Here is a 24545-nt window from a genome sequence, read left to right as displayed (position 1 = left end):
TCAGAAATTATTTTTCTGAAAAAGTAAAAACAATAAAAACAATACAAAAGTGTTTTCCTCTTCAAGTCCCCTCCCTGAGGCATTCACATTGCTCAAGTCTGTGATTCAGTTCCACATGGCCTCAAGCAATGATTTGATGCTGTATGAAAAGAACTTAAAAGTTCACATGCAGCCTTTCACGTCCCTTCTAATTTTGTTGCCCCTGTGAAGAGTGACTTGTGGTTCTTTGCCCCAGGCAAACTAAGTGCAGGCCCAAGTCTACCTCACTTTCATGTAATGCCAAGCTTTCATGGGGTGACAAGGAAAGATGGAGGGAGCTGTTACCATTCCAATTGAACGGGGGTACATGATCTAAAGCTCATTCAAGTTAAATGAAGCTTTTATGTTAAGGCAAGATGATGTGGGAGAAGCACAGGCCACTTGTGCCTTGCCAGGGGTATTTTTGCCCCCAGTGTTACCCCAGGTCCTGTTTTACAGATTAAAAAGTGCTTTTTCTGATCCTGAAGGTTTATAAGTGTAGTTTTTGTTTGGAGGAAGTTGGAAGGTCAAAAGTGGCCATCTGGGCACTTCTGGTTTGTTCCCCCCCCCTCTATTTTTTGGACATTTTGACCCCAGCCCTTCCAGTTCCCTACCACTAATGTAAAGGAGCTTGCAGTGTAGCTTACTCTGTGGGTTTAGAAATACAGTGGTGCCCCGTATAGGGAGGTTAATCCGTTCCGGATTAACCCTTGCTATACGGAATCATCGCTAAACGGGTAGGGGAAAGGTATTGGAACGCATTAAACTTCGTTTAATGCGTTCCAATACCTTCGTTACTTACCTGTTCAGCGAGGATTCCAGGTGCCGGCAGCCATTTTCGCGCCTTCGCTAAGCGAGGGCAGGGCGCGAAAACGGCTGCCGGCAGCCATTTCCGGGCTTCCGGCGGCCATTTTGGAATCGCCGATCAGCTGTTCGGCGGCTCCAAAATGGCCGCCGCAATACCCGATCTTCGCAATGCGGGTTTTCACCATTGCGAAGATCGGGTATGTTTCCGTATAGCGATCCCGAAAAAGGGATCGCTATACGGAAACATCGCTATACGGTGCACTCGTTAAGCGAGGCACCACTGTACATAATTTGGTTGTATAGCTCCACTTTAAATCTCCATGCTTAAACAATGTATCATTATCTTAACTTCAAATGTAATAAACATTGTTGCAGATAATAATGCAGTCTGCAACTTGATTTGTATTAAACTGAAGCATATACTTCTGTTTCAGAATTGAGTTACGCAGTTCATGAGGATATGATAGGTATGTATATGTTCTCACAGTAAAAATATATGTTGGGCTGTTGTTGGCTTTTTTTTTTTGTTCCATCTGGCTTCCAACAACTAGTTGTAAATTTCATATAATTCAAATGAACACTTCATGCTGTTGTCCAACTAGTTTTTACTTATGATCCCATGGACATGGCAGTCCTACTATATGTAGTGTTTCTTTACCTGCCCTTTTCAGCATTCGTTGGAGAGGCTTGGAACCGATCCCCGACAGATACCGCAATCCCAGTGTATTTATTTTTAATTGATTACGGGTTGGCTGGCTGCAAATACAGGGCCTAGAAGGATGTTGAGGAAAATAATGATGGCGAGTGGCTATAGGCCAGTGGTTTTTTTTTGCAGGATGTCCACACATTTTCATTTAAAGTTTAAAAAATGTGAATAATTGAGTAGGGCATTACAGATACCAAGGAAGATGACATTTGGCATGGCTTTGGAGAATGCATACGATAAGCTAGAGTGTGGCAACTTCATTCTGTCCAACCTTGTGATTTTTTTTTTTACTATTTAAGGTGCCATCAGGTTCCAAAAAGCTGTTGCAGCCTATGTTAGCAACATAGATTTTCTTAAACTCTAAACCATAAACCATATCAAAAATTAATGTTGACACCCCACTTATGCAGATATTCTATCTGATGACAAATGATTGGCATGAAAAAAACCTCATTAAGAGGTTCCATAGTTCTTTTGGTTTCTGGCCATTGTGTATTATATGTCTTTTACATATATTACGTTGTTTTATGCTGCCCTGTATTTACAGAAATGTCTGGTTTGATATGCAGCTCTGAATGGGGTAAATACTAGAAAGAGTTTAACATGATATCAATTGGAGTCTTTCATAGAATCATAGAATAGTGAAGTTGGAAGGGGGCCTATAAGGCCATCGAGTCCAACTTCTGCTCAGTGTAGGAATACAAATGAAAGGACATCTGCCAGGTGGTTGTCTAAGTTTCTCTTGAATGCCCTCCAGTGCTGGAACACTCACCAACTCCCGAGCTAATTGGTTCCCATGTTTTAACTTCAGTATTGCATGCATCTGTTAAAACAGTTTATGCTGCTCTTTATTTTAAAAATCCCAAAGCCGTTTACAAGATTTATATCCCATCTGTCTTCTCCCATGGTATTCCAGGGGACGTAGCTGTGGTTTACAGGGACAAGCCTACACCTACTTAGTTTCAGCACTGTGGCTACATCATGCAATTTTCAAAGCCATGCCCCAAGAGCTTATAAGTCTTCGGTAGACTGCAGCTCATTAAGGACTACCTTTTGCAGTCTCAGGGTGTGCATAGCTGGTACACCACAAAGTAAAGCTGTGTGCATCATGAAAAGACAAAAGAAGTGTTTAATCTGCAGCTATCTGTCACTGCTGATATCATTATCCCTGTTGTGCAGGTGGACTCAGCTGAGCAGGATTTCAGGGTTTTGTTTTGTTTTTTAATGATAGCAGATAGTCCATGTTGATGGGATTCATAAGCTGAGTAGAGGTTGACCAGTTGAATGTATGGTGGGGCAGTGTGAAAATTTTGGCCATGGTCTGATGGGGCATACAATCAGTTAACATCAGTAAAATCAGGAAAGGGTGGTGTCCCATCTCACTGCTGCCTCGTTTTAATCTAAAATTCTGCTCTGAATAGCTGGAAAAACCTCTTGAGCTGTATGTTTTAAGTGGTTGCACCAGGGGCTACAAGGGGACGGTGCGGAGAGAGTTCTATCATACTGTGCTGCAGTGTGGGCTTTTAGGCTATTGTGCATATATTTGTATAGAACAATACTATGTGTATTTTTAGTACAGGTTTCTGAAAAAGTGGGAAAAGTGGAATTTATCCTAAAGAAGAAAGAAGCTGCATCTTGGAAAAATCTTGGGCAACCACTGGAGAGTCATGACTCTTTTGTAAAACGGTCAGACAGAGGTAATTAATTTTGTTAATTTCCACATGCCTCACCTTCTGCTCAATCCCTCAAGCTTCCAGAGCAGATCTGGGGTGCAGGATATGTAGGGAACTGGAGGAATAAGTGAAAAACACCCCCTTCCTTGTTCAATACATAAATGCCTCCCATCATTGGGGAGACACTAGGTGAAATCCACCTCTGTCATTTGTTTTTTACTTGCAGGCTTTATCTTTCTTGCAGTCTACCACTTTTATGTTTGCTTCAGACCATCTTATTCTTTTTCAAAAATACAAAGACTCAAGAATAAATCTGTCACCTTCAGTTGTGGGATAACTGTATTTTACACTAATGTTCAGACCATAATCAGTATCTTTTTTTACAATAAAAAAATAGAATGATTACAGTTGCTATTTTTATAGGATATTTTAAAAAACAAATAGTGCAGAAGAATAAGGTGCTGGTATGATGTAGCTTGCAAGTGATTAAAGTGCGTGTCTGTGGCTTTTTTTTACTCAGTTGTCAGTTTTGATCCACTGTTTTCATTCCATTCACAGAGAGAGAGTGCTGTTCATGGAAGAATTTGTGCTGCAAACAGAATAGAAATGGATCCTGTTGATTATTATATATTTTTTTTCAAAATATGAATATTTGATGTAATTTCAATGTAATTAATTAACATTATGTTTCTCTAAGGTCTGTACTACAGGAGATGCAGGTTGCTATCAAAGACAGATGTCACTCATGATACTAGACTGTTCTGTTTAATGTTACCACCAGGAACTTATCTCCAGGTCCCTGTGGGACATCACCTTTACCTCAGACAAACAATTGCAGGTACTGTACAGAAAAAAAATTGTTACTTCTAGAACTTACTCAGCTCAGTTTTAAAACAGTTAAAATTGTTATTAAATGTTCTACAAATTGGTGGACCAATTTAGAGTATTCTGTATCAAAGACAGACTGATGTCTGTCTCTTTCATAGACATTATTCTTTTCAAAATTTAAGCCTATCTAACCAATAAGATTCTGGCCCCTGGTTGTTGTGTCGGTGGCAACAAATACCAGTAGCACAGGCACATTCACACCAATGACTGAAATTCCTTTCTGGCCCTGTCAACCAGTCATTAACACCCATCTTTGGCATCCAGCAATCAAAAACACCCAACAAAGACTGGCCAACAAATCTTTGTTGGCAGAGGGCATTGCCATGTGTGGAGCAGAAAGGGGTCTTCCTAGATCTGTCTTCTCCTGACCTCCCCCTTCCCATATACGTCGCCTTCCTCTGCAGTTTTTGGGGGCTGCTGGCTGCCCTACAAAATAGATACCTTGCTGCTTACCCCCTCCCTAATAGACTGTACAAATAGACTGTCAAGTGAGCAGAGACTTAGCCATATTTTAACTGGGCAAAAGAGGGAAAGGTTATAGATAAAATAAATACAGTGGTGCCCCACATAGCGCCGTTAATCCGTTCCGGATTAATCGTCGCTATCCGGAAACATCGCAGTGCGGGAGGGAAAACCCCATAGATACACATTAAACTTCGTTTAATGCGTTCCTATGGGGTGAAAACTCACCGTTATGCAAAGATCCTCCGTAGCGCAGCCATTTTCGCCGCCTCGGTAAGCGAGGGCAGCACGCGAAAATGGTTGCAGCGGCCATTTTGGAACCGCCAATCAGCTGTATGAAAATGGGGCCTTTGGGGCCCAAAGCCCCCATTTTTACACAGCCAGCCGGCGGGCGCTTCCCCCGCCGTCGTTCCGAAGCGCTTGCCGCGAAAATGCTGGCTGGTGCTTCGGAGGGCTCCCCCGCTGTTGTTGCGAAGTGCCGGCTGGCCGAAGCGCTTCGGAACGACGGCAGGGGAGCCCTCCCTGTGGTTGCTTCGATGCGCCCGCCAGGGGCCTATGGGGAAAAGTCACAAAGTGATTTTCCCCCATAGGGTACATCGCAATGCGATTACTTTTGCGATCGTGAAAAACGAATCGCTATGCGGATTCGTCATTAAACGGGGCGCTCGTTATGCGAGGCACCACTACTTTTTTCTGGAAATGGCTGTAAGATTTAAAAGAGATGGCCACCTTTACTTTAGACATTTTATTCACATATGATTTTGTATGTAGGCTCTTAAGGGTTTTAGTAAGGAGAAAGAAAAGGGCTATTTGTCCACAGTAATTGACGTACTTAATAGGAAGTTACTATCCTTACTTTTGACAGATGTTTTGACTGTGGTTACACCAGAACTGCTTTTTGTGTTCTGTTAATTTCTTATGAGTTTTATTAACAAATTTTCACTGTTTATTTACTTCTTTTATTTAGGTACAGAGATAGTGAAGCCCTATACACCAGTGCTGTCTTCCTTTGAATCAATGGGCAAGAATCCTCCTCAGAATGATAAGATGCATATATTTTTCATGATCAAAATTTACCCCAGTGGGCTGTTCACACCAGTACTTGACACTTTGCAAATAGGTATGTGCTTTTTTCCCCTGTCTGTGTATCGTAAGACTATATATGATAATATGTAATGGCTGAAATCCTGTTGTTTAGCATAGTCAGTTGCACTAGAGTAAGTCTATTGAACCAATGGGGTTTTGGTGAATTAACTCCTCCATAAGTTCCTTTGATTCAAATTGGCCTACTCTACTTGCAACTTACTTTCACATAGCAAACTGCAACTAGAGTAGGCCCATTTGAATCAGTGGAAATCATGGAGTTGACTCATTAAATTCCCCTGAATTCAATGGCCTGCTCCAGTTTGGTGTTCTATTCTAAGCAACAGGATTTCACCCAATATGTTATAAAATATCTTTTGAACACTTTATTATAATATTTTAAAGCCATGACCTAACCTGTTTCCCCAAAAATAAGACAGGTTCTTAATTTTTGTGCCAAAAAACACATTAGGGCTTCTTTTCAGGGAATGTTTTATTTTTGTCATGTACAACCATCTATATTTATTTAAATATAGTCATGTCATCATCTGGTTGCTGCACAATGGTGGAGGGTGGGGTTTCACTTAACTAAGGTGGGTTTTTTTTTAGTAGGACTTATATTACGAGGATCCTGAAAATTCATACTATGGCTTATTTTCAGGTTAGGTCTTATTTTAGAGGAAACAGGGTAGTTGGCATTATAGCATAATTTGGTAGAAATCTGGCTGTTCAGTCTTTTCCTAAAATACTGGTTTATACTAATTGTACTTTTATGAATGTGAATTAACACAGACCTAGATTAATTTGATGTTAGGAGCTTAACACACTTGTATCTAAAATTCTTTTTGCTGTTTGGTTCCTCTGCAGGGGAGTATATTTCTGTGAGTAATCCTGAAGGTAACTTCATGAAGTTGCAAGTTGAAGATGTAGAAGAACTGTTTTTATTGGCAGGAGGCACAGGATTCACACCAATGGTTAAACTACTAAACTACGCTTTGACTAGTTGTAATATTCTCAGGTATCTTTCAGTGCTTATGACTAGGATATCTAAGTTATAGCTCAGTTATTAACTAGCGGTTGATCCATACAAAGCACATATGTTCTTCTACATGAAACCTTAGTGTAATTTATTTGGTTAATTTTTCAGGGACACAGAGATTAAATTCTGTAGTAAGCTGCAGCTAGAGTAGGCCCATTGCACTAATGCAACTTACTGAGGAGCTGTGACTTACTACAGAATTTCAGCCATTCTTCCCCTACATTTTGTAGTTCTTTCATAATCCATCATAAATGAAAACTCCATCCATATTTTTTTAAACTAAGGAAATTAACGACAGTAGATTTGCAGATCTCAAAAAGCTTCCAAGGACAGAAGTAGCCATTTCATTTATGGATGGTGAAATCTAGACTTGAGATATGCATGATGTGTTTTGATAGCTATCAAAGAGACAGAAAGCTAAGCATGGACTGCTTGCAAGCAGAAAACTCTGGAACTCACAAGATTTGTGTTGGAGGATGACCAAAAGCTGGAGGACTTCTCTTCCAAAGCAGTATGCTGCGGGAGGCAAAAGGAGGAAAAGTATTTCAGGGTGATGCCTAAAACACATAGTACAGTAAGGTTTAATTCCATCCTAGCACCACAGGGTGCCAAGAAGAGGAAGGGAATGCATGGCAAGACGTTGTATAGCAACATGCTGTAGGGAGGCTACTGATGAAGTTAGCACCCAGCGCCACCCAGACAGCTTCTGTTTCAACTCCTTTCCCAACATGATCTTTTTGCAACCTGCTAACTTCATCAGTAGCCTCCCTACAGTATGTTGCTATACAATGTCTTGCCATTCATTCCCTTTCTTCTCTTGGCACCCTGAAGCAAAGTGGCTCTTTAGGCACAGCTGCCTTTTGGAGTGTTCTGTTTCCTCTCCAAAATAAAATAAAATTAAAAGGTTGCTGTGCCTAAAGAGTCACTTTGTTTGCTTCAGGGTGCCAAGAGAAGAAAGGGAATGAATGGCAAGACATTGTATAGCAACATACTGTAGGGAGGCTACTGATGAAGTAGCCTCCCTACAGTATGTTGCTATACAATGTTATATATATATAAAGATGAGCCATGGTAGCAACATAGTACTGATCTTCCTGGAATGAAGGAAGAGAAAGCAGGAAGGAGGAGGCAGCTGGAACCTTTCTTCTCACCCTGCCTTCTTCCCCCACAGTGTATCAGTAAAGGCATAATGGATTTTTCATTAATGTTAAATTAATGACATAGCTCAACACATTATGGCAAAACTAAAAGCACTTCTTAGGGAAGAGGGCTTGCATCTTAGGATGTTGCAGTATTCAATACATTCCATTTGCATACGGTATGTCTAATTGCTGTTTTTAAATATTGAAGCTGTGGTTTTCTGTTTTTTAAAGAACGGCAAAATTGATGTTTTTTAACAAAATGGAAGAGGATATACTATGGAGAAATCAGCTGGAGCAGTTAGCCCTTGATGATGCTAGGTACCTGTTTGCAGAAATTCATTTATGAAACAAGTTTATATAATTTTTGTCTGGTAACACTGAGTCCTTGACTAACATTAGGCTTTGCCCCGCATGGCACAAAGGAAGCTGCTCAGTCTCCTGTCTTCCTATAGTTGCCCAAACCTTGCAATGGGGCATTTAGGGGACACAGCAAGTTGGTCCTCTGTTCCCTTACAGCAGGAGTTTGCCAACTCCCAACCTCACAATCCATACCAGAGAACAGTATGTTAACTGTTGAAGACGCAGACTACTGCTGAAATCCCTCAAATCCTCTTTAGGCCGCAGTATCAGAGCTGTAATTATGGTGGAGCAACTGAGGGCACCAAATTTAGAGGGCCGTGAAATCTAGAATTGAATTTTTCAATGTTAAGAAAGTAAAGGACTACCCTTCTCAGCCCCCTTTTACTGTCTTTTTTTAAAAATGACATTATAAACTTTCTTTTTCTTTTAAGGGGCCACTTTATTTTCTTCCTCATGAGGGACTTGCACTCATGCTTCACAGTTGAATGGGTGCCATACAGGGCTGCTTACAGTTCTGAGAAGCACCAATTAGCTTTAAACAGTGTATGCTATGAAGACAGAGCTGTGTGCACCGCAAGTATATGAAACGGATGTGAGAAGACAATCTAAACAAATCTGTAGATGGGCTGTAATCTTAAATTAACCCCATGCCATTCCTGCCGCTCACTGGTTACTCCTCCATGTTGCATTAAACTCTGAAACTCAGTGATTAAACAAATGGGAGCTTTCTTTTTCAACCTTCCAAATTGCTCTGTGAATTATTAATGAGGTGCTTTGGGCTGTGGGAAGCGGCTGCGCAGAGTAACTGTGATGTTTAAAAAGAGAGTTAAAGCTCAGCTCTTTCTGACCAGTCTCCTATTGCTTCTTGATGTAGAAACAGTTGATACATTCTGATGCAGAGACGGCTATCTAAAAAATTCTCCCCCACCCCCCATTTTAAGTTATATTCTGTCAGGAGAGTGATAATGTTATTTTCATAGCAGAGCAGAAGGAAATTACATTTCCTTTTGATTTGGAGTGAAAATACAGGAACTTTATTTCTACCTTTGCTGGGGCTCCTTTGCCCAGAATACCTTGTACAATTCACGGCATGGAGCCATTTTTCATTAGAGCTTGGGAGATATGTGAAGGCACTTTCATTTTCAGCCTGTCCAAATGCAGTGAGGACACCAATACTGTGGGGAATAGATTTTAATCTCTCTTTCCTCTTGCCGATCCCTGTGGCATCTGAGGGCTGCCTTCAGATAACTGACAGCTTATCCAGCTGAAGGCTCATTCTGACAGTTAACACAGCTGAAGACCCACTTTGTATGGAGGTTCACACACCTGTTTCACCCGTCCATATGCCTTTTCCCAGCTATCCTGCATAAAGGCATGATTAGTAGTTCCATCTAGAAAAAAGAAAACTGCTATACAAGATGAGCCTGTGTATAGACCCCCTCACAACTGTTTTTAGGTGAATGTTTTTTGTGCTGGTGTGAAAAGAGAGAGATCCAGTTCTGTACATGAAGGTGATTGTTCCTGTTCCCAGGATCTTTGAGGCCAGGGAAATGGGAAGCAGAGTTCTGTGTTGTTCTCATAAGGTAAAAGTAAAGGTCCCCCTTGCACATTTAGTCCAGTCGTGTCCAAGCCATAGAACCAGCGTTTGTCCAAAGATAGTTTCCATGGTAACGTGGCCAGCGCGACTAGACACAGAACGCCATTAACTTCCCTCTGTGGTGGTACCTATTTATTTACTCGCATTTACATGCTCTCGAACTGCTAGGTTGGCAGGAGCTAGGACAAGTGATGGGAGCTGACTTGGTTGTGTGGATTCGATCTTGCGACAGCTGGTCTTCTGACCCTGCAGCCCAGAGGCTTCTGTGGTTTAACCCGCAGCGCCATGTCCCTATATTGTGCTCATAGTCTGTTCCAAAAGCCAGTTGCATTGAGGATTAGCTTGAAAAGATACTCCCCCTCTCCAGCATCAGTGACTAGTTGTGTTGGCACATTGTGTTAAAAATTAGCCTTTCAGTACCTCTAGGAAGATAACATTGCAGAATATGTTGGTTTGGATCCAGACTTCCCGTAACACAGGATGTTCCTGCTTGGGGCAGGGGTATTTTCCAGTTGCTCTGTTAAGGGACTGAATCTGTGCCTATTCAGGAGGACTGAGGGGACAATGAGGGGAGTGGTACAGGGGCTGAAGGCAGAAGCAGCGGAAATCTGTTCATCTTTTAGTAGTTCGCTTTCAGTGGATCTCTACAGAAGGAAACTTCTAGATTAAGCACATTGACCCAAATCCTATTACAGTGGTGCCTCGCTTAACGATTGCTTCGTACAACGAAAAATTCACTTAACGATGGCTTTTTCAGAGTGATCTTGTGCTTCACTTAACGATTTTCCCTATGGGCGATTTTTGCGTAACGATTTCGGGACCATGCTTCACTTAACGATGACAGTTTTAGGTCCCCTTGTTTCACTTAACGTTTTTTTTACAGCCCCGTTTTTGCTATTTTTAAAATATTCTAAAATGTTAAAAAAATGTTTAAAATGCTTGGAATCGTTAGTGCACTAATAAAACCTTCGTTAACTTAATTTGGCTTTGTTCTGAGTCTTTTTGATTTTTTTGTGAATTTTTTCCCCCATTGAAATAGGCTTCAATGCATTTCAATGGGTTTCGCTTAACGTTTTTTCCTATGGGGATTTTCGCTTAAGGATGGTAATCTGTTCCAATTGGAACGAATTATCTGGTTTTCAATGCATCTCTATGGGAAATGGTGTTTTGCTTAACGATGTTTTCACATAGCGATGTTTTTTTTGGAACCAATTAAAATCGTTAAGCGAGGCACCACTGTACTTATGCCTGCTGGCATAATAGTCAGTAAAAATTAACATGAGTTAAGACATTAAGTGTGGGCTTTTTCTGTATATGCTGAGATGTGCCACTTGGTGTGCAAATGTAAATGTTGATGCTGACTTACCAATTAGCAACAATTCACATCAGTTGTGTTATGGTTCCTTAAAATTTGTAACAGGATTTTGGCCATTATATTAGCATATCAACACTAAACACATCAGGATGACTGTAGTTTCTCTGGTGGGATTTAGGTTCATGCATTATTCTTTAACTGCTATCTGTGTAAGGATCCCAGCTGTTTGTTACTTTCTGTCCCAACTAGAGTAATTGTTTTGGGATGAAAAAAGTGTTTCATGCCACAATTTGGTAAATTATGATGCTAAGAATCAGAAGTGACACATTCTGGTTGTCAGCAGACTAACCCCCTGATGTTGGATGACATTGGAATTTTTAGTAGGTCCAGGAAATAAGGGTCATGTCAGTTTAACATTAGCCCTACTGCTTAGCATAAGTGCAGTTGAATTCTTACAGGGTTAGAAGATATCCCAAAATGAATTGGTAAACATTTGCTTTATCCTGATGTGTGAGATGTAAACATCTGTTTAATATCTTTCCCAGGTTTGACATTCAGTTGGTTCTTTCAGAGCCGAAAGAAGAATGGACAGGCAAACAAGGAAAAATTTCTTCCTCTCTTCTTTCTCAGTTTGTGAAAAGAAGTACACATGGTTCTAAGATTCTCATATGTATCTGTGGTCCATTACCTTTTATGGAACAAGGAGTACAGTAAGTAGAAAACCACTGGTGATTCCCATGTTTTATATCTGATGGGCTTTTTATGCTTGAAGATAGTTCCCTACTGTTGCTTGTTCTGCGGCCATACTTATGGGAAATTATTTAACAGCAGCAACAGTATTATTTTAGAGGAAAATATCAGTAGAGGTTTTACAGGCCTCATAGGTTGTAAGGAACAAGGAAATACACAGCTGGGCTTAGGGTGTTGATGCTTAGGGTGTGGCTTAGCATTTCTGGGCAATACTTTTCTATAAAGCAATATATGAATAATTCTTGATTTACAATAACATTTTAGTCCGATCCTGTGATTTGTTGTGGAATTACATTGACACTGTATCAAGGCATACAGTCAACCCTCGATTTACAAACTTAATCCATTCTGGAAGGAAGTTTGTAAGTCGAAAAGTCCGTAAGTCAAATCAGCATTTCCCATAGGAATGTATTGAAAACCAATTAATCCATTATGGCTGGTTTTGGTTCTTAATAATAATAATAATAATAATAATAATAATAATTTATTGTCATTGTGAGTATATACACATACAACGAAATTCACAGACACCCAGAGACCAGACACATGCACACACATAAAATTCCCAAACACTCCCCACCCACTAAAAGTCCCCCACTAAAAATACTAATCTTAGGTCGAGGGGTGGTTTGTAACTCGAATCATTAGTTCCCATAGGAACTAATGCAAAGCCGATTAATCCGTTTCTACCATTAGGGCAGAATTTTTTTATTTTTTTCCTTTTAACCTAAGAGGACTTAGGTTAAAAAAAAAAAGGAAAGAAAAGAGGGAGGGAAGGAGGGAACAGACACCTTTTCAACAGAACACCTTGAGAAAGCACCTTTTCAGCCAAGACAAGCCAATACAAGCACCTTTTGGGGGGAAAAGGGGGCAGCAAAGGAGGGAGGGAACACTTTTTTAAAATCCAAAAATAAAAAATAAAAAATCCAAAAAATAAAAATACAGTCCGTACAGCAGGCAATACCAGGCAGTACCAGGCAGTCTGAAGACTGTCTCCCAATCCACTCTCTAAACGCTGGGAGGAGTGAGGAAGCAGACAGGCACCCTCTTCACTGGCCAGTGGTTAACTGAAAGTTCAAATTTTGCGCTTTCCCCACCTCCCGCGTGTTTTTTTCGGTTCAGAACTCGAATCTAAGTTTGCAAGTTGAGTCAATATTTTTCTATCAGAGTGGTTTGTAAGTTGAAATGTTTGTAACTAGGGTCATTTGTAAGTCGAGGGTTGACTGTATGTGAACAGCTGTATGGAATAGCAGTGGGCCAGATGTAGCTCTCAAAATATTTTGACTACAGTTCCCAACATTCCTCGTTGAGACTCATGGGAATTGCAGTCCAACAACATCTGAATGTTGAGAATGAGAATGCTGGCAGACTCTTATTGTTTAACATGAAGCTGCATTTATGTTAAAGGATGAGGATAGTGATCAGTTTTGTAATGTCAGCTAACGATTCAGTTTTACACTATGCTGCTTTACTAAAACCCCAAACCTCTGTTTGTATCGCTGGCTCTACTTCCCAGTACATTATTATTTGTGAATTCCATTTTGTTTTTCATTACAGGTTTCTGCAAGATCTTGGACACACTAGTGAAGAAATACATTGCTTTACAGCCTGAACATTGCAACATTAGGGCCCAGTTTGCACATTTAGTGAATGTTATATTTATTTTTTTGTTTAATGTTGACTTCTGAGAGGAAAACCTTATGCATGAATACCTTATTCTTTTTTTAACCCTGTCATGTTTAGAGGGGACTGTTTTTGATTCTGCTTTGAAAATGTATTTATTTTTGTTACTGTGCAAAACTGAATTAAGAGTATTTTAGAGTTAAATAAATTAGCACATTTCATCTGAAGTTGAGCAGAATTAGATTGCGACCTCCATCAAATAAGATCTTGTAGCATCTATTTGCACTGATTGTGTTGGCTTCAGAGGCACAAGACGTGTTTTGAAAATTATAACTTTGTTACTTTAAAATCAGGGATAGGCAACTGTGACCCTCTTGATGTTTCAGAGAGCAACTCCGACAATGTGTCATCCCTGTTTAAGCCGGGTAGGGCTTGCTGAGGTTATAGGTCTTACCCTTTGGCAGACCACGGTTGCTCACCTCTGCTCTAAAGTGTCTTATTGGCAATATAATCTGAACTTACTTTACATGGTTAACTCAGGAATACGATTGGTTTCAATGCCATATTACTGATATCATCAAGTTATAGTGCTGTACATGAGAAGTGTGTGTTTTAAATTATACACAGAATGCCAGTTTTATATACAAAATTACTTTTTTGTACAAATCTAATAAAAACAAGAGAATGTTGCAGTAAAATGATACATATTTGTGTACATTTTTAGGCTTGTGCATTGCTTCTTGGTTGGGTCACAAATTCAAATAGCCTGTCTATATTTTAAGAGGATGGTCTTTTCCTGAAAAAGTTCAGTTTCTCAGAGAAAATAGCCGCTCTTTGTTTTAAGATTCCAAAGTAGTGTTTGATTTAGAGACTGTTTCTTTCCTCCTACAAAACATTACTACTTTATTTTAGTTTTGTTTAGCTAAATAGTGCAATAGTATGAATGAGTGGAAGAGAGGGTAACAGTAACAAACCATGGATAACCAAATGTTGACAGCATCACTTAATTTTAGGCATCTGTTGTGCATAGCAGTCAGTTCAGCAGATGCTTCCATTAAGTCAGCATGCATCATAGGTGGATAGCATTTGGGGGGGGGGGGGAGGGCAAACCAGGTTTCATTAAGTTTAGTGTGTTTCCTTGACATGTCCGCTTCTTGGGAAGGCCTGTGTGCCACATTTTAACTCTCCATTATCTCTTTTAGGTGATTGCCACCTGAGAGGCTAGCGTGGAGTTGCTTTTCAGTATTGAGTTGCCTTCAGTTTGTCAGGTGTAATTAATTGCCTTTAAAATATTTATGAACCAGACAAAACACTTAGAGTTTATTTTAGATACGATGCTGTCAATTTTGAATTCATCAAAGTTATTTAATTATATGGAGGATTAAAAAAACTTACCAATAATTGTATTCATTTTTAAAACCATTTTTTCCTGTTGCATCCTTAAAAGCAGCAATTTGCATTTTAGGTTTCTCATTCTGAAATAATTTGCTAGTAATTTAGATCTCTCATTTCAGAACATATAAAATGTTTAATGCAGTCTCTAGGGAAATTTAATGTCAAGAACACTGAAGTCTCTTCACTTTCTTTCCAGCTCACATCAAATTCTCTTCCTTTTCAATCTTTTTCATGTCAATCTTCTAAATTGTTTATTTCTGGCAATAAATGACTTTCAGTAGCTGAAAATGATTTAAGGAAGCTGAGCTCTTTGATGTGTTCCCACTATATAGCTACTTTTAAAGTCTCCCACAGTGCGTTAATAGTGGTGTCTGGTTTGGCGTTGGCATTGATTAAATCTGTCATAATCTTCCACAGTGTCTACTTAGATTCCTAATTGTGCAGGAGAATGGGGGTTACTGTTATGAAAAAAAGCTTCAGTGTATCTCCAGGTAGGCACACGCTACAGTATGTGGATTGATGAATAGTCAGGAGCTCTAATTCTGCCAATCCCTATTTCCTCCAGAAGAATACTCCAGTTTCTCAAATCAAAATATATTATACCCTAGATCAGGGATGGCAAACCTATGGCACCCATGCCACAGCTGGCACGTGAGGCACAAGTTGCCAATCGCTACTCCCCCCCCCCCCCCATGCAGCCAAACCTGAGAAGGTAGCTACAGCTTCATTTAATGCGTTTCTATGGGCTTAAAACTCACCGTTGAGCGAAGATCCTCCATAGGGGCGGCCATTTTCGGTGCCTCTAAAGCGAGGCAACACAGCGGGCGGCCATTTTGGAACCGCCGATAAGCTGGCCGAAAATGGGGCCTTTGGCATTTTCCCCCAGCTTAGCGGCGGGAGCTTCGAAGCCCCACCGCTCAGCTGGGGGAAAATGTCAGCAGTCGGTCGGCGGTGGCTTTGGAAGGATCCCGAAGCCACCTCCGACCACTGACATTTGCCTTCCGAGTTCTCAAAGGGCTTCCCCCCACGACATTGGAGAAAGCTCTTTGAGAGCTCGGAAGGCTCTCAGCGGCAGCGGGGGCAGGGTAGGGGGTGTCCGGATGGCTTCCAGACGAAGCACTGGAAGCCATCCGGACCCCCACCAACCCTGCCACCGCCGCTTGAAGCCGCCCCACGCCGCCTATCCCAGCCATGGTCGGACTCCCAGGAGTCCGACCATGGCTGGGATATGCAGCGTGGGGCAGCTTCAAGCGGTGGCGGGGGCAGGGTAGGGTGGATCCGTATGGCTTCCAGGCAAAGCGCGGCCTATCCCAGCCATGGTTGAACTCCTGGGAGTCCGACCATGGCTGGGATAGGCGGCGCGAGGCGGCTCCCGGCGGCGGGGGCAGGGTAGGGTGGATCAGGATGGCTTCCAGGCAAAGTACTGGAAGCCTTCCGGACCCCCACCAGCACCCTGCCCCCGCCGCTTGGAGCCGCCCTGCACCCGGCCAGCACTTCCGAGCGGCAGAGGAGGAGCCTTCACCCCGAGGCCGCTCAGAACCGCTGGCTGCGAATATGCTGGCCAGCACTTCTGAGCGGCAGTGGAGAAGCCCTCCCCCGAGGCCGCTCGGAAGCGCTGGCCGCGAAAATGCCGGCCAGCGCTTCTGAGCGGCGGCAGAGCAGCACCCGCTGGGGGCCTATGGGAAAAATTGCAAAGCGATTTTTCCCCTTAGGGAACATCGCAATGCGATTGCTTTTGCGATCGCAAAAAACGAATCGCTATGCGGATTCGTCGTTAAACGGGGTGCTCGTTATATGAGGCACCACTATAATTTCTTCCCCATTAGGTGGAACCCATCTTTCTCTCTCTCTTCCTTTATCCAAAATCCAAGGCCAATCCAACCTTTAAACAAGCTTAGAAACTGTAAAACATTTGACACTAGAGTGAACTCTGACCTTTGCTGATAGGGTGAAGGTGATGAAGGAGTTAGACATGGAGCAAAATAAATGTAATTGTAATTTTATGATTTTATATATTTTTATACTGTTCTGTTTCATTTTGTAAGCTGCCCCGAGTAGACATGGTCTAGAGGGGTGGGGTAAAAATCAAATAAATAAATTAAATAAATTAAATAAATGCCACAGATATCAGTGACAATGTTCCTTATAGCTAACACCATTAGAGGTACAGTGGGGTCTCTACTTAAGAACTTAATCCGTATTGGAAGGTGGTTCTCAAGTTGAAAAGTTCTTATGTTGAATCTGCATTTCCCATAGGAATGCATTGAAAACCATTTAATCCGTATCTGCTCTTTTCCGTCCATAGAAACTACAGTGGAACCTCTACTTAAGAACTTAATCCGTTTTGGAATGGTGTTCTTAAGTTGAAACGTTCTTAAGTTGAAGCAAAATTTCCCATAGGAATGGACTGAAAACCAATTAATCCGTTCTGGCTGGTTTTTTTTTTTTTGTTATGTAGAGGTGCGTTCGTACATTGAAGCATTAGTTCCCATAGGAACTTATGCAAAGCTGGTTAATACGTATTCTACCACTAGGGGGAGAATTTTTTTTTAACCTAAGATGACCTAAGGTTAAAAAAAGAGCAGGAAAGGGTTTTTTTCCTGTTCTTATCTTGGATTTCTGTTCTCAAGTAGAAGCAAAATTTAGCAAATGGAGCTGTTCTTAAGTTGGATTGTTCTTAAGTAGGGACGTTCTTAAGTAGAGACCCCACTGTAACTCGAAAAGTCTGTAAGTCGAGCCGTCTGTAAGTCGAGGGTCCACTGTAATAAATGAAAGAAAAAATAAAGAAAGAATTAAATATTGACAGGAGGGAAGGCCTGAACATACAACCATGTTTTTAGTTGACTCTTAAAAGTGCCCAGCGTAGGGGCTGCACGAATAACCGGAGGAAGGTTATTCCAGAGGCGAGGAGCTACCGCCGAGAAGGCCCAGTTTTGTGTCCTTTCCTTCCAGGCCTCCCTCAGTGTTAGGCTCCTCAGCCTCACCTCCTGGCTCATGCGGGTGATCTGAGTAGATCTAGTTGGGAGCAGGCATTCCACCAAGTATTGGGGTCCTAAACCGTTTAGGGCCTTATATGTAAGCATTCTTTGAAGTCAATGCGGAAACGGATGGGCAGCCAGTGCAGCATGGCCAGAGTAGGAGAGATATGTTGGTATTTTCTCACTCCAGTAAGGAGTCTGGCCACCGCATTCTGCACCACCTGAAGTTTCCGCATCAGCTTCAAAGGGAGCCCCACGTAGAGCGCATTACAGTAGTCTAATCTAGAGATTACGAGCGCATGTACTAAGGTAGTGAGCGCCCCCATGTCTAGGTAAGGTCGCAGCCGGGCAATCCGCCAAAGGTGGAAAAAGGCGATGCAGACTACCGACGCCACCTGCATTTCCATGGTGAGCGTCAGGTCCAGGTGTACCCCTAGGCTGCGGACCTATTGGAGAGTTTTAAAGTAAGTAGTTTCACTGAAGACACCTAACTCATTTACCTTGTATTGTGAAGGACAATTCCACTTAACGTTATTACTTAGTGTCTTCTTTCCAGACCACTGGTGTGTTCAGGATCATGTCCTCCTAGGTCTTATTTGTCTTGTCATTAATTGTATGGAAAGCAGGTGCATGCTCCCTCCATAGCTGACAAATTAGCTGGGTGTCCAAAATGGCTTGATATGCCCTTGTGCATTGGTGATTCTATAGTATTTCAAAAAGTCTTACACCCCTTTACTATCTTGGAGCATATATTCTGGAAGCTGTGTGTTTTAGTTGGTTTTAGTCTTCCTATTAAAAACGGACCCCGGCTTGCCTGAGGTCTGGCTGGGGCTGTTCTGTGGACATAGACAATGCCTTCATAAGTCCGTTACATTTCAGGCAGTTGGTCTTACAATAGGTTTAGTAACCAAATTCCTGTATCCAATACACCTGCTAGGTTTTTTACCTCTCTGACTTCAATATTGCATTGTCTCTCTTTTCAATTAATTGGGATGATTTGAATACCAATTGTATTCAAATCGTATCAAAATATTTTTGATGCCTTGTATCTAGGTCCGGTACTAGATCCACAGTTTCTGAAAGGCTGGAATATTTGTCTGAGAGTTCTCCTACCTTCTGTTTGAGTAGCATGACGGTATCATAACATTCTTGCCTCATAGACATAACCTCATTGCATAAATTCTGCTTGTGGCTCACTTCGTGCTTTCATTCCCAATGCTGGCAGTCACACCTGTCAGGGAAGTCTCACTTTGTGAGCAGTGTTTCAGATTATTGTTCCCAGAGCATCCTTGGCTGATGCCCTTGAAATGCAGTTGCTGATTTGCTTTGATTCCACCCACTTACTTGCTGCTTTAAATCATCTTCTAATGGGAAAAAAATGTGGAACACCCATTAAGAACACCTGTAAACCTTGTTGATGTCAACACCCACCTGCTGTTCTGCTCTTCATCTAGCAACTGTTTCTGTTATTGCACTTTCCCGCCCTACTCCTTTTTCTCTCATCACGAGTCACTGTATAATAAGATCAACTGCAAATTTTAAATTTGATCTTAAAAGCTCTATATATTTAAGAAGAAAGAGGTGGCGAATAATGAAAGTTAAGCATCAGCGAGGGATCATGCAAAATATCCACAAACATAATTCTGAAATGTCAGGATGGCTCTACCTGAAGGTTGCAGGAGCACGAAGGGACATGTGATTCCACTCTGTTGTACCTGCAGCAGAACTTCCTCTCCTTTGTGAGTTCTCTCTTTATCCCTCTCTCGAGGAAGAGACAGAAGAGGGTTGCAGAAGTAGACAGGATTTCTTGCCTGCTTTAGACTCTGGCTTTACCTACAGAGATATGTGACCTCTGCAGGTTATTCTTAAGGAGTTTGGCTTTCAGTAGAAAAAAAAATGGTTGCCCAGCCCTAAACTACAGGATCCCTGGTAAGGAGCAAGGGTTTCATGACAGGAAGAAGTCTTCACTGTTGTAATCTGACTATAATACAAGTCGAAAATTATGTGGCTAATGGAGATTTGAATTAATGGAATTCGGATTCTTCTTTTCTAAACATTCCATCTCAGCCTCTTTCCCCCTCTGTTGCTAGAGAATCTGTGTGTCATATGACTGATGGTTATTTCTTCAGTCATGTGGTCTGTAAAATCAAGCTTCCTGCTGTGGATGGATATTTCAAATGTTTATTTATTGCCTGACTTATATCATAAAATCTTGGAGCAGGTTACAGAGTTGTGTGAGGCACTTTAAAAACATAAAATCTTTAAAGCAAAACACATAAAATTAAAACAATAATCAATTACTACTGGCTCTATAAGGCCATGTTTACACACTGTCCTAGCTTACTATGTTTTTCACCCTTGGTGTTAAAGTAGCCACACATGTTGATTCTAACACCATGATATGATTTTCAGGAAACACCACATGCAGGAGGCAGGCTGTGAACAATATAAAATCAAGTTGGTAAAAGACCATTCAGGAAAAGATGGTTCAAATTGCTGAAGCCTATAGAAGAGTCCTTTTATTTGCTAGTATTTCAGTGCTTCACTTCTCCATTACAAATTTCTTCATCTTAGTATTTTCCAGTACTTTAATTCCTATTTAAGCTCCTCTAACAGAGACAAATGATTATTATCCAAACCTAATTCTGTGTTCCTGTATAGATGGTTCACTGTCAACCCACACATTCTTGGTTGCTGCTATGGCAACATTATGACCGTCTCCGATGTATGTAAGTTTTATCAAACAAATCCTGCCTAGCCAATGGTTCATCCACTCCAGGGGTCTTGCTTTAATGGGATGTAACATGTTTTGAGCAATTGTTACAGTACTGCTTACATACTGTAAGTATATGTCAGTGCCTATCCTCATAAGGACACAGCCTGCATTAATGTAATACATATTTTTGGTATAAGTCTTTATCATTAACTTCTTCCTACTCTTCAGAAAGTTGCCTTGATGGGAGTTGGAAATGCTGACTTATTCTGGAGTAGTGACGACTGCAGTCTAAACAGGAAAACTGGATAAAAAATCAAATAAATAACCAGGAAAAATGCAATGGAAAATGTACATTGCTTTTTCTGGCAAAGGAACATTAGTACACAGTTTTATCTTTTGAAAAGTCAGGAGTATTAGGGGTGGAGAATAAGTGTAAAATTTCTCGAGAGTATATGGTAACATAATAAAAGGATTGTAAGTATCTAAATGCACGTGCAATCCTAAAACACTTTATTTATGCAAAAGGGAAAAGCCCTAAGGAAAATATTATTTTAGCCACTCCTTTGAGTAAATTACATACCTGGATGAACTCTGAGGAAGCGTACTGTGAGAAGTGAAGGGATAACCCAAAGGTTAGTGCAAGCCTAATAATAATACATAGGTGAGAGCACATGCAGAGATCTCTTTACGTATTGTGTGCTATCAAATCGATTCCGACCTATGGCCACTCTTTCTAGAGTTTGCAAGGTAGAGAATACACAGAAATTGTTGGCTTCTTCTGGGTACACCTTGAGATTGTGCCGCTTGCCTATACAGTGGTGCCTTGCTTAACGATTACCTTGTTAAATGACAAAAGCGCTTTACGATGAAATTTTTGCGATTGCTATTGCGATCACAAAATGTTCCTATGGGGAAAATTCACTTGATGATGATCGGTTCCCTGCTTCAAGAACCGATTTTTAGCTAGACGATGATTCTAAAACAGCTGATCGGTGGCTCTAAAAATGGCTCCCCACTGTTTTTAGCACGGATTCCTCGCTTTACAGGCACTGGAAAATGGCCGCCCTATGAAGGATCTTCGCAAAACGAGCAGGTACTTCGCCCATTGGAACGCACTGAACGATTTTCAATGCATTTCAATGGGTTTTAAAAATTTGCTTGATGACGATTTCGCTTAACAGCGATTTGAACGGAACGGATTATTGTTGTCAAGCAAGGCACCACTGTAATGACACAAACAGGGTCTTACTACAGGAGGTACAGTGGAGAATTGGATTCCCAACCTCAGGCTCCATAGTCAGATACCGAAACCACTGAGCTATCTAGCCAGCTTAGAGATCTCTGGTGATTATCTAAAGTTTTACGATACCAACGCTATCAACTCCAAGGAAGAGTTTATACATAAGCCCAGCTCTTCAGATAATGTACACGGTTCACAGCATCTGTTGGGTTTTTTCTTGTTTTTTTGTTTTTGCTTAGTAGTAGAAGATATGTTTGCACAACTGTTTTCATGTATCATTTGCAGAGTTCATCAACAAAGAAATGAAGTACTGAAAATACATTCCTACTTCCATTAATTTTATACAGGTGTTGAGTAGCACTACGTCCAGCATCCAACTTGCTGAACTTCAGAAGTCCTGCCTAATTTTCTCTCTTGCTTCTGAAATTTTATTGGGTTTTTAGATCAGTGGTTAGAAACTAGCTATATGTACCATCTTCAGACAAATCTATAAAACAAACACAGGCCAAGTCATAGATATTTTTGTGCATAATGGAGGGCACAGCAATTCACCCTGTGGAGCAATGCCACAACAGATTTTTCATATCCTGCTGGGCATTTGTGAGGTTAAAGAGATATTTGCATTGTTTAGATCACATTTGTGCATTTTGAGGTATTCTCTTCACCAGCCTATTATACTGCAAGGATTGAAAATGTGTGTGCCTGTGTAAGGGTAATTGTATGAGCTTTAGGTGGATAGTTCACATATCTAGGGGACTGTGTAGACCTCCCCCGGTCATAGTTCTTTATGTCCCCCCCATGGCTGTTCATTGGTATGCCAAATGCTAGTTTATATAGTGCTATGTGATTTGCAGTTGAGGGATGCACATGATTTTGCCTTCAGTTCTTTTCTTGAAACTAAAACCTCAAGGTTTATACCAGATAAACCTAATTTGTGTTTGCAAATTTATGTGTTCCACGACAAAGTCTGTTTTTATTTCCCAAAGCATCTTGTCGTCCACTGTGTGAAATGGAGTGCTGGATCAGTTTGCTGTAGCATCTTTCTTTCATTCTCACTACACCCAAGTGATTCTGAGCTCCAGTTGATCTTAGTTTCATTGTATGAAATCCTGAATAACTACAGGCAAAACATCATGTGGTGGAGATCCCTGCTACAGCGTTGTCATAGTAACATGGGAGTGCTTAACCCTGCAGAAAGTAAAAACCGCGGGGAATTGCTCATGCTGCTTTATTTCGCACTTGAAGATTAGGTTGATTACAACTTCTTCAGTGGAACAGGTACAAACAGGCACAGCAGTCAAAGTACCAGATCATTATTCACCTGAGAAGGAAGACACTAAAAACTGATTTCGCTTGATGAGTCATAATTTATTGACCATATTAGAGGTTTCCCTTGATGAAAACTCTTCAAACTTAGAAGTGTGAACCCGTCAAACGTTTTTAATAAAAGAGAAGGAGCTAGAGTTGTACACATACACGTAAGACCAGCAGAGAGCAGAATTCTGACTAAAAGATCTTACATGGAATGAAGGAGGGGAACAGCTGTAAAATACAGCAAGTGGCTTCTGACCTCTATGTCAACCTCATTCTTTAAAAATAAATAATCTCAAACTGATTTACAATCAGGTATTAATTCACAATAATATTCTAGTATGTTCTTTCATGCATATATTCTAATGAGGGGCCTCATCAAAATATCTATAAGCAGAGGCCAATATAGGGTAAAGAGAAGAACCTGGAAGTTTGCTTCATCCTCAGCAGGTACAGGGAAGTCAATATGTATAAGAACTAGATAGGAAATCTGGTTTATATGAAGTCAAACTACATATTGGTTCATCTAATTCAGTATGTTCTATGTTGCTCGGAACTGACCTGTCAAGGTTTCAGATAGGAGCTTTCCCCATTCATAGCTGCTGAAGGACAGCATCCCGCTTTTGCTCCAACTCAAGACCCTTGTTAAGAGGCTGTGAACATAAGCTTTTCATTGCTGGTTGTACATGACCTACTGCTGTTTTTTCTCCAAAGCCTCTTTCAGTTGTATTTCAACTTCATTTACATTTACTGATGTTCCAGAACAGTGTGCAGCAACATCCTGTGTCTTGCCGCACACTGCATTGGCCTAGGGTCCTCCAAACGCCACCTCTTTGCACCTATCCAGCCCAAATGACCACAAGGGGTTTTTGGAATAAATAAGCCAGGGAGATAAATTTGCTCTTTTTGGATCTTAGAATGCTACTTCCTTCTGCTAGTAATGCTTTAGTAATAATGTGTACTGGCCACCTATATTCTATATGCCACACAATGAGACTTGAAGTGGTACAGTTTTCTGAATTTATGAACTCTTCAGTCCAGTGAAACTAAGGAGGCTCCATGTAATTTAGTTACATTGTAACATATTGTGTACATGTGATATTATATTGCTACCTTATGCTACTTTTTATTGTATTTTTGTGTTATAGTCACATCTGGATACATATATGCTGGTCAATGGCTGTAATAAAGGTCATATCCAGGCCTTGAAAATGCACTCGTCCACTCGTCTGTGACGAGTGATAAATGCTGCTGGACGAGTCACAGTTCCCTTCCCCTCTGCCTGTCTCTCCCTCTCTCTCTAATCCCGCAGTCCTCCCCTCCTCCCTCCCATTGCAAAAGGAAAACTGCCCTCTTCTCACAAGAGCGTTCGAGCGGCACATAGAGATATAGCTCTGCAGAAGAATGTCGAGTAGTCCCATGCTGGAGAATATGCAATTCCC

The 24545-nt window shown here is 41.1% G+C and overlaps 1 protein-coding gene and 1 long non-coding RNA gene across 5 annotated transcripts in view; one reads left to right on the top strand and one right to left on the bottom strand.

Moving 5' to 3' along the window:
* CYB5R4 (cytochrome b5 reductase 4) overlaps nt 1–14161 on the top strand; it is a 36942-nt gene extending 22781 nt beyond the window's left edge. For all 3 annotated transcript variants that reach the window (XM_072999086.2, XM_072999092.2, XM_072999094.2), the window contains 8 exons: nt 1260–1292; nt 3106–3228; nt 3902–4042; nt 5522–5674; nt 6505–6655; nt 8050–8136; nt 11636–11800; nt 13398–14161. In XM_072999086.2, the coding sequence (XP_072855187.2) occupies nt 1260–1292; nt 3106–3228; nt 3902–4042; nt 5522–5674; nt 6505–6655; nt 8050–8136; nt 11636–11800; nt 13398–13452 (908 nt within the window). In that variant the 3' untranslated portion in view covers nt 13453–14161. The remainder of the gene's footprint in view (nt 1–1259; nt 1293–3105; nt 3229–3901; nt 4043–5521; nt 5675–6504; nt 6656–8049; nt 8137–11635; nt 11801–13397) is intronic.
* Nucleotides 3663–24545, bottom strand: part of LOC140706970 (uncharacterized) — a 28014-nt gene continuing 7131 nt past the window's right edge. Inside the window, exons 1-3 of one of the 2 annotated variants that reach the window (XR_012086948.2) lie at nt 9223–9311; nt 7136–7192; nt 3663–3793 (exon numbers count right to left, since the gene is read on the bottom strand). This is a non-coding gene — a long non-coding RNA (uncharacterized LOC140706970). Of the gene's footprint in view, nt 3794–7135; nt 7193–9222; nt 9312–24545 lie in introns of those variants that run through there. The other variant, XR_012086949.2, reaches the window with a different exon arrangement.

This window comes from Pogona vitticeps, chromosome 1, assembly GCF_051106095.1.
Source record: "Pogona vitticeps strain Pit_001003342236 chromosome 1, PviZW2.1, whole genome shotgun sequence".
Classification (NCBI taxonomy): domain Eukaryota; kingdom Metazoa; phylum Chordata; class Lepidosauria; order Squamata; family Agamidae; genus Pogona; species Pogona vitticeps.
Note: the sequence above shows the minus strand (reverse complement) of the source record. Positions and strands in the feature narration are given on the sequence as shown.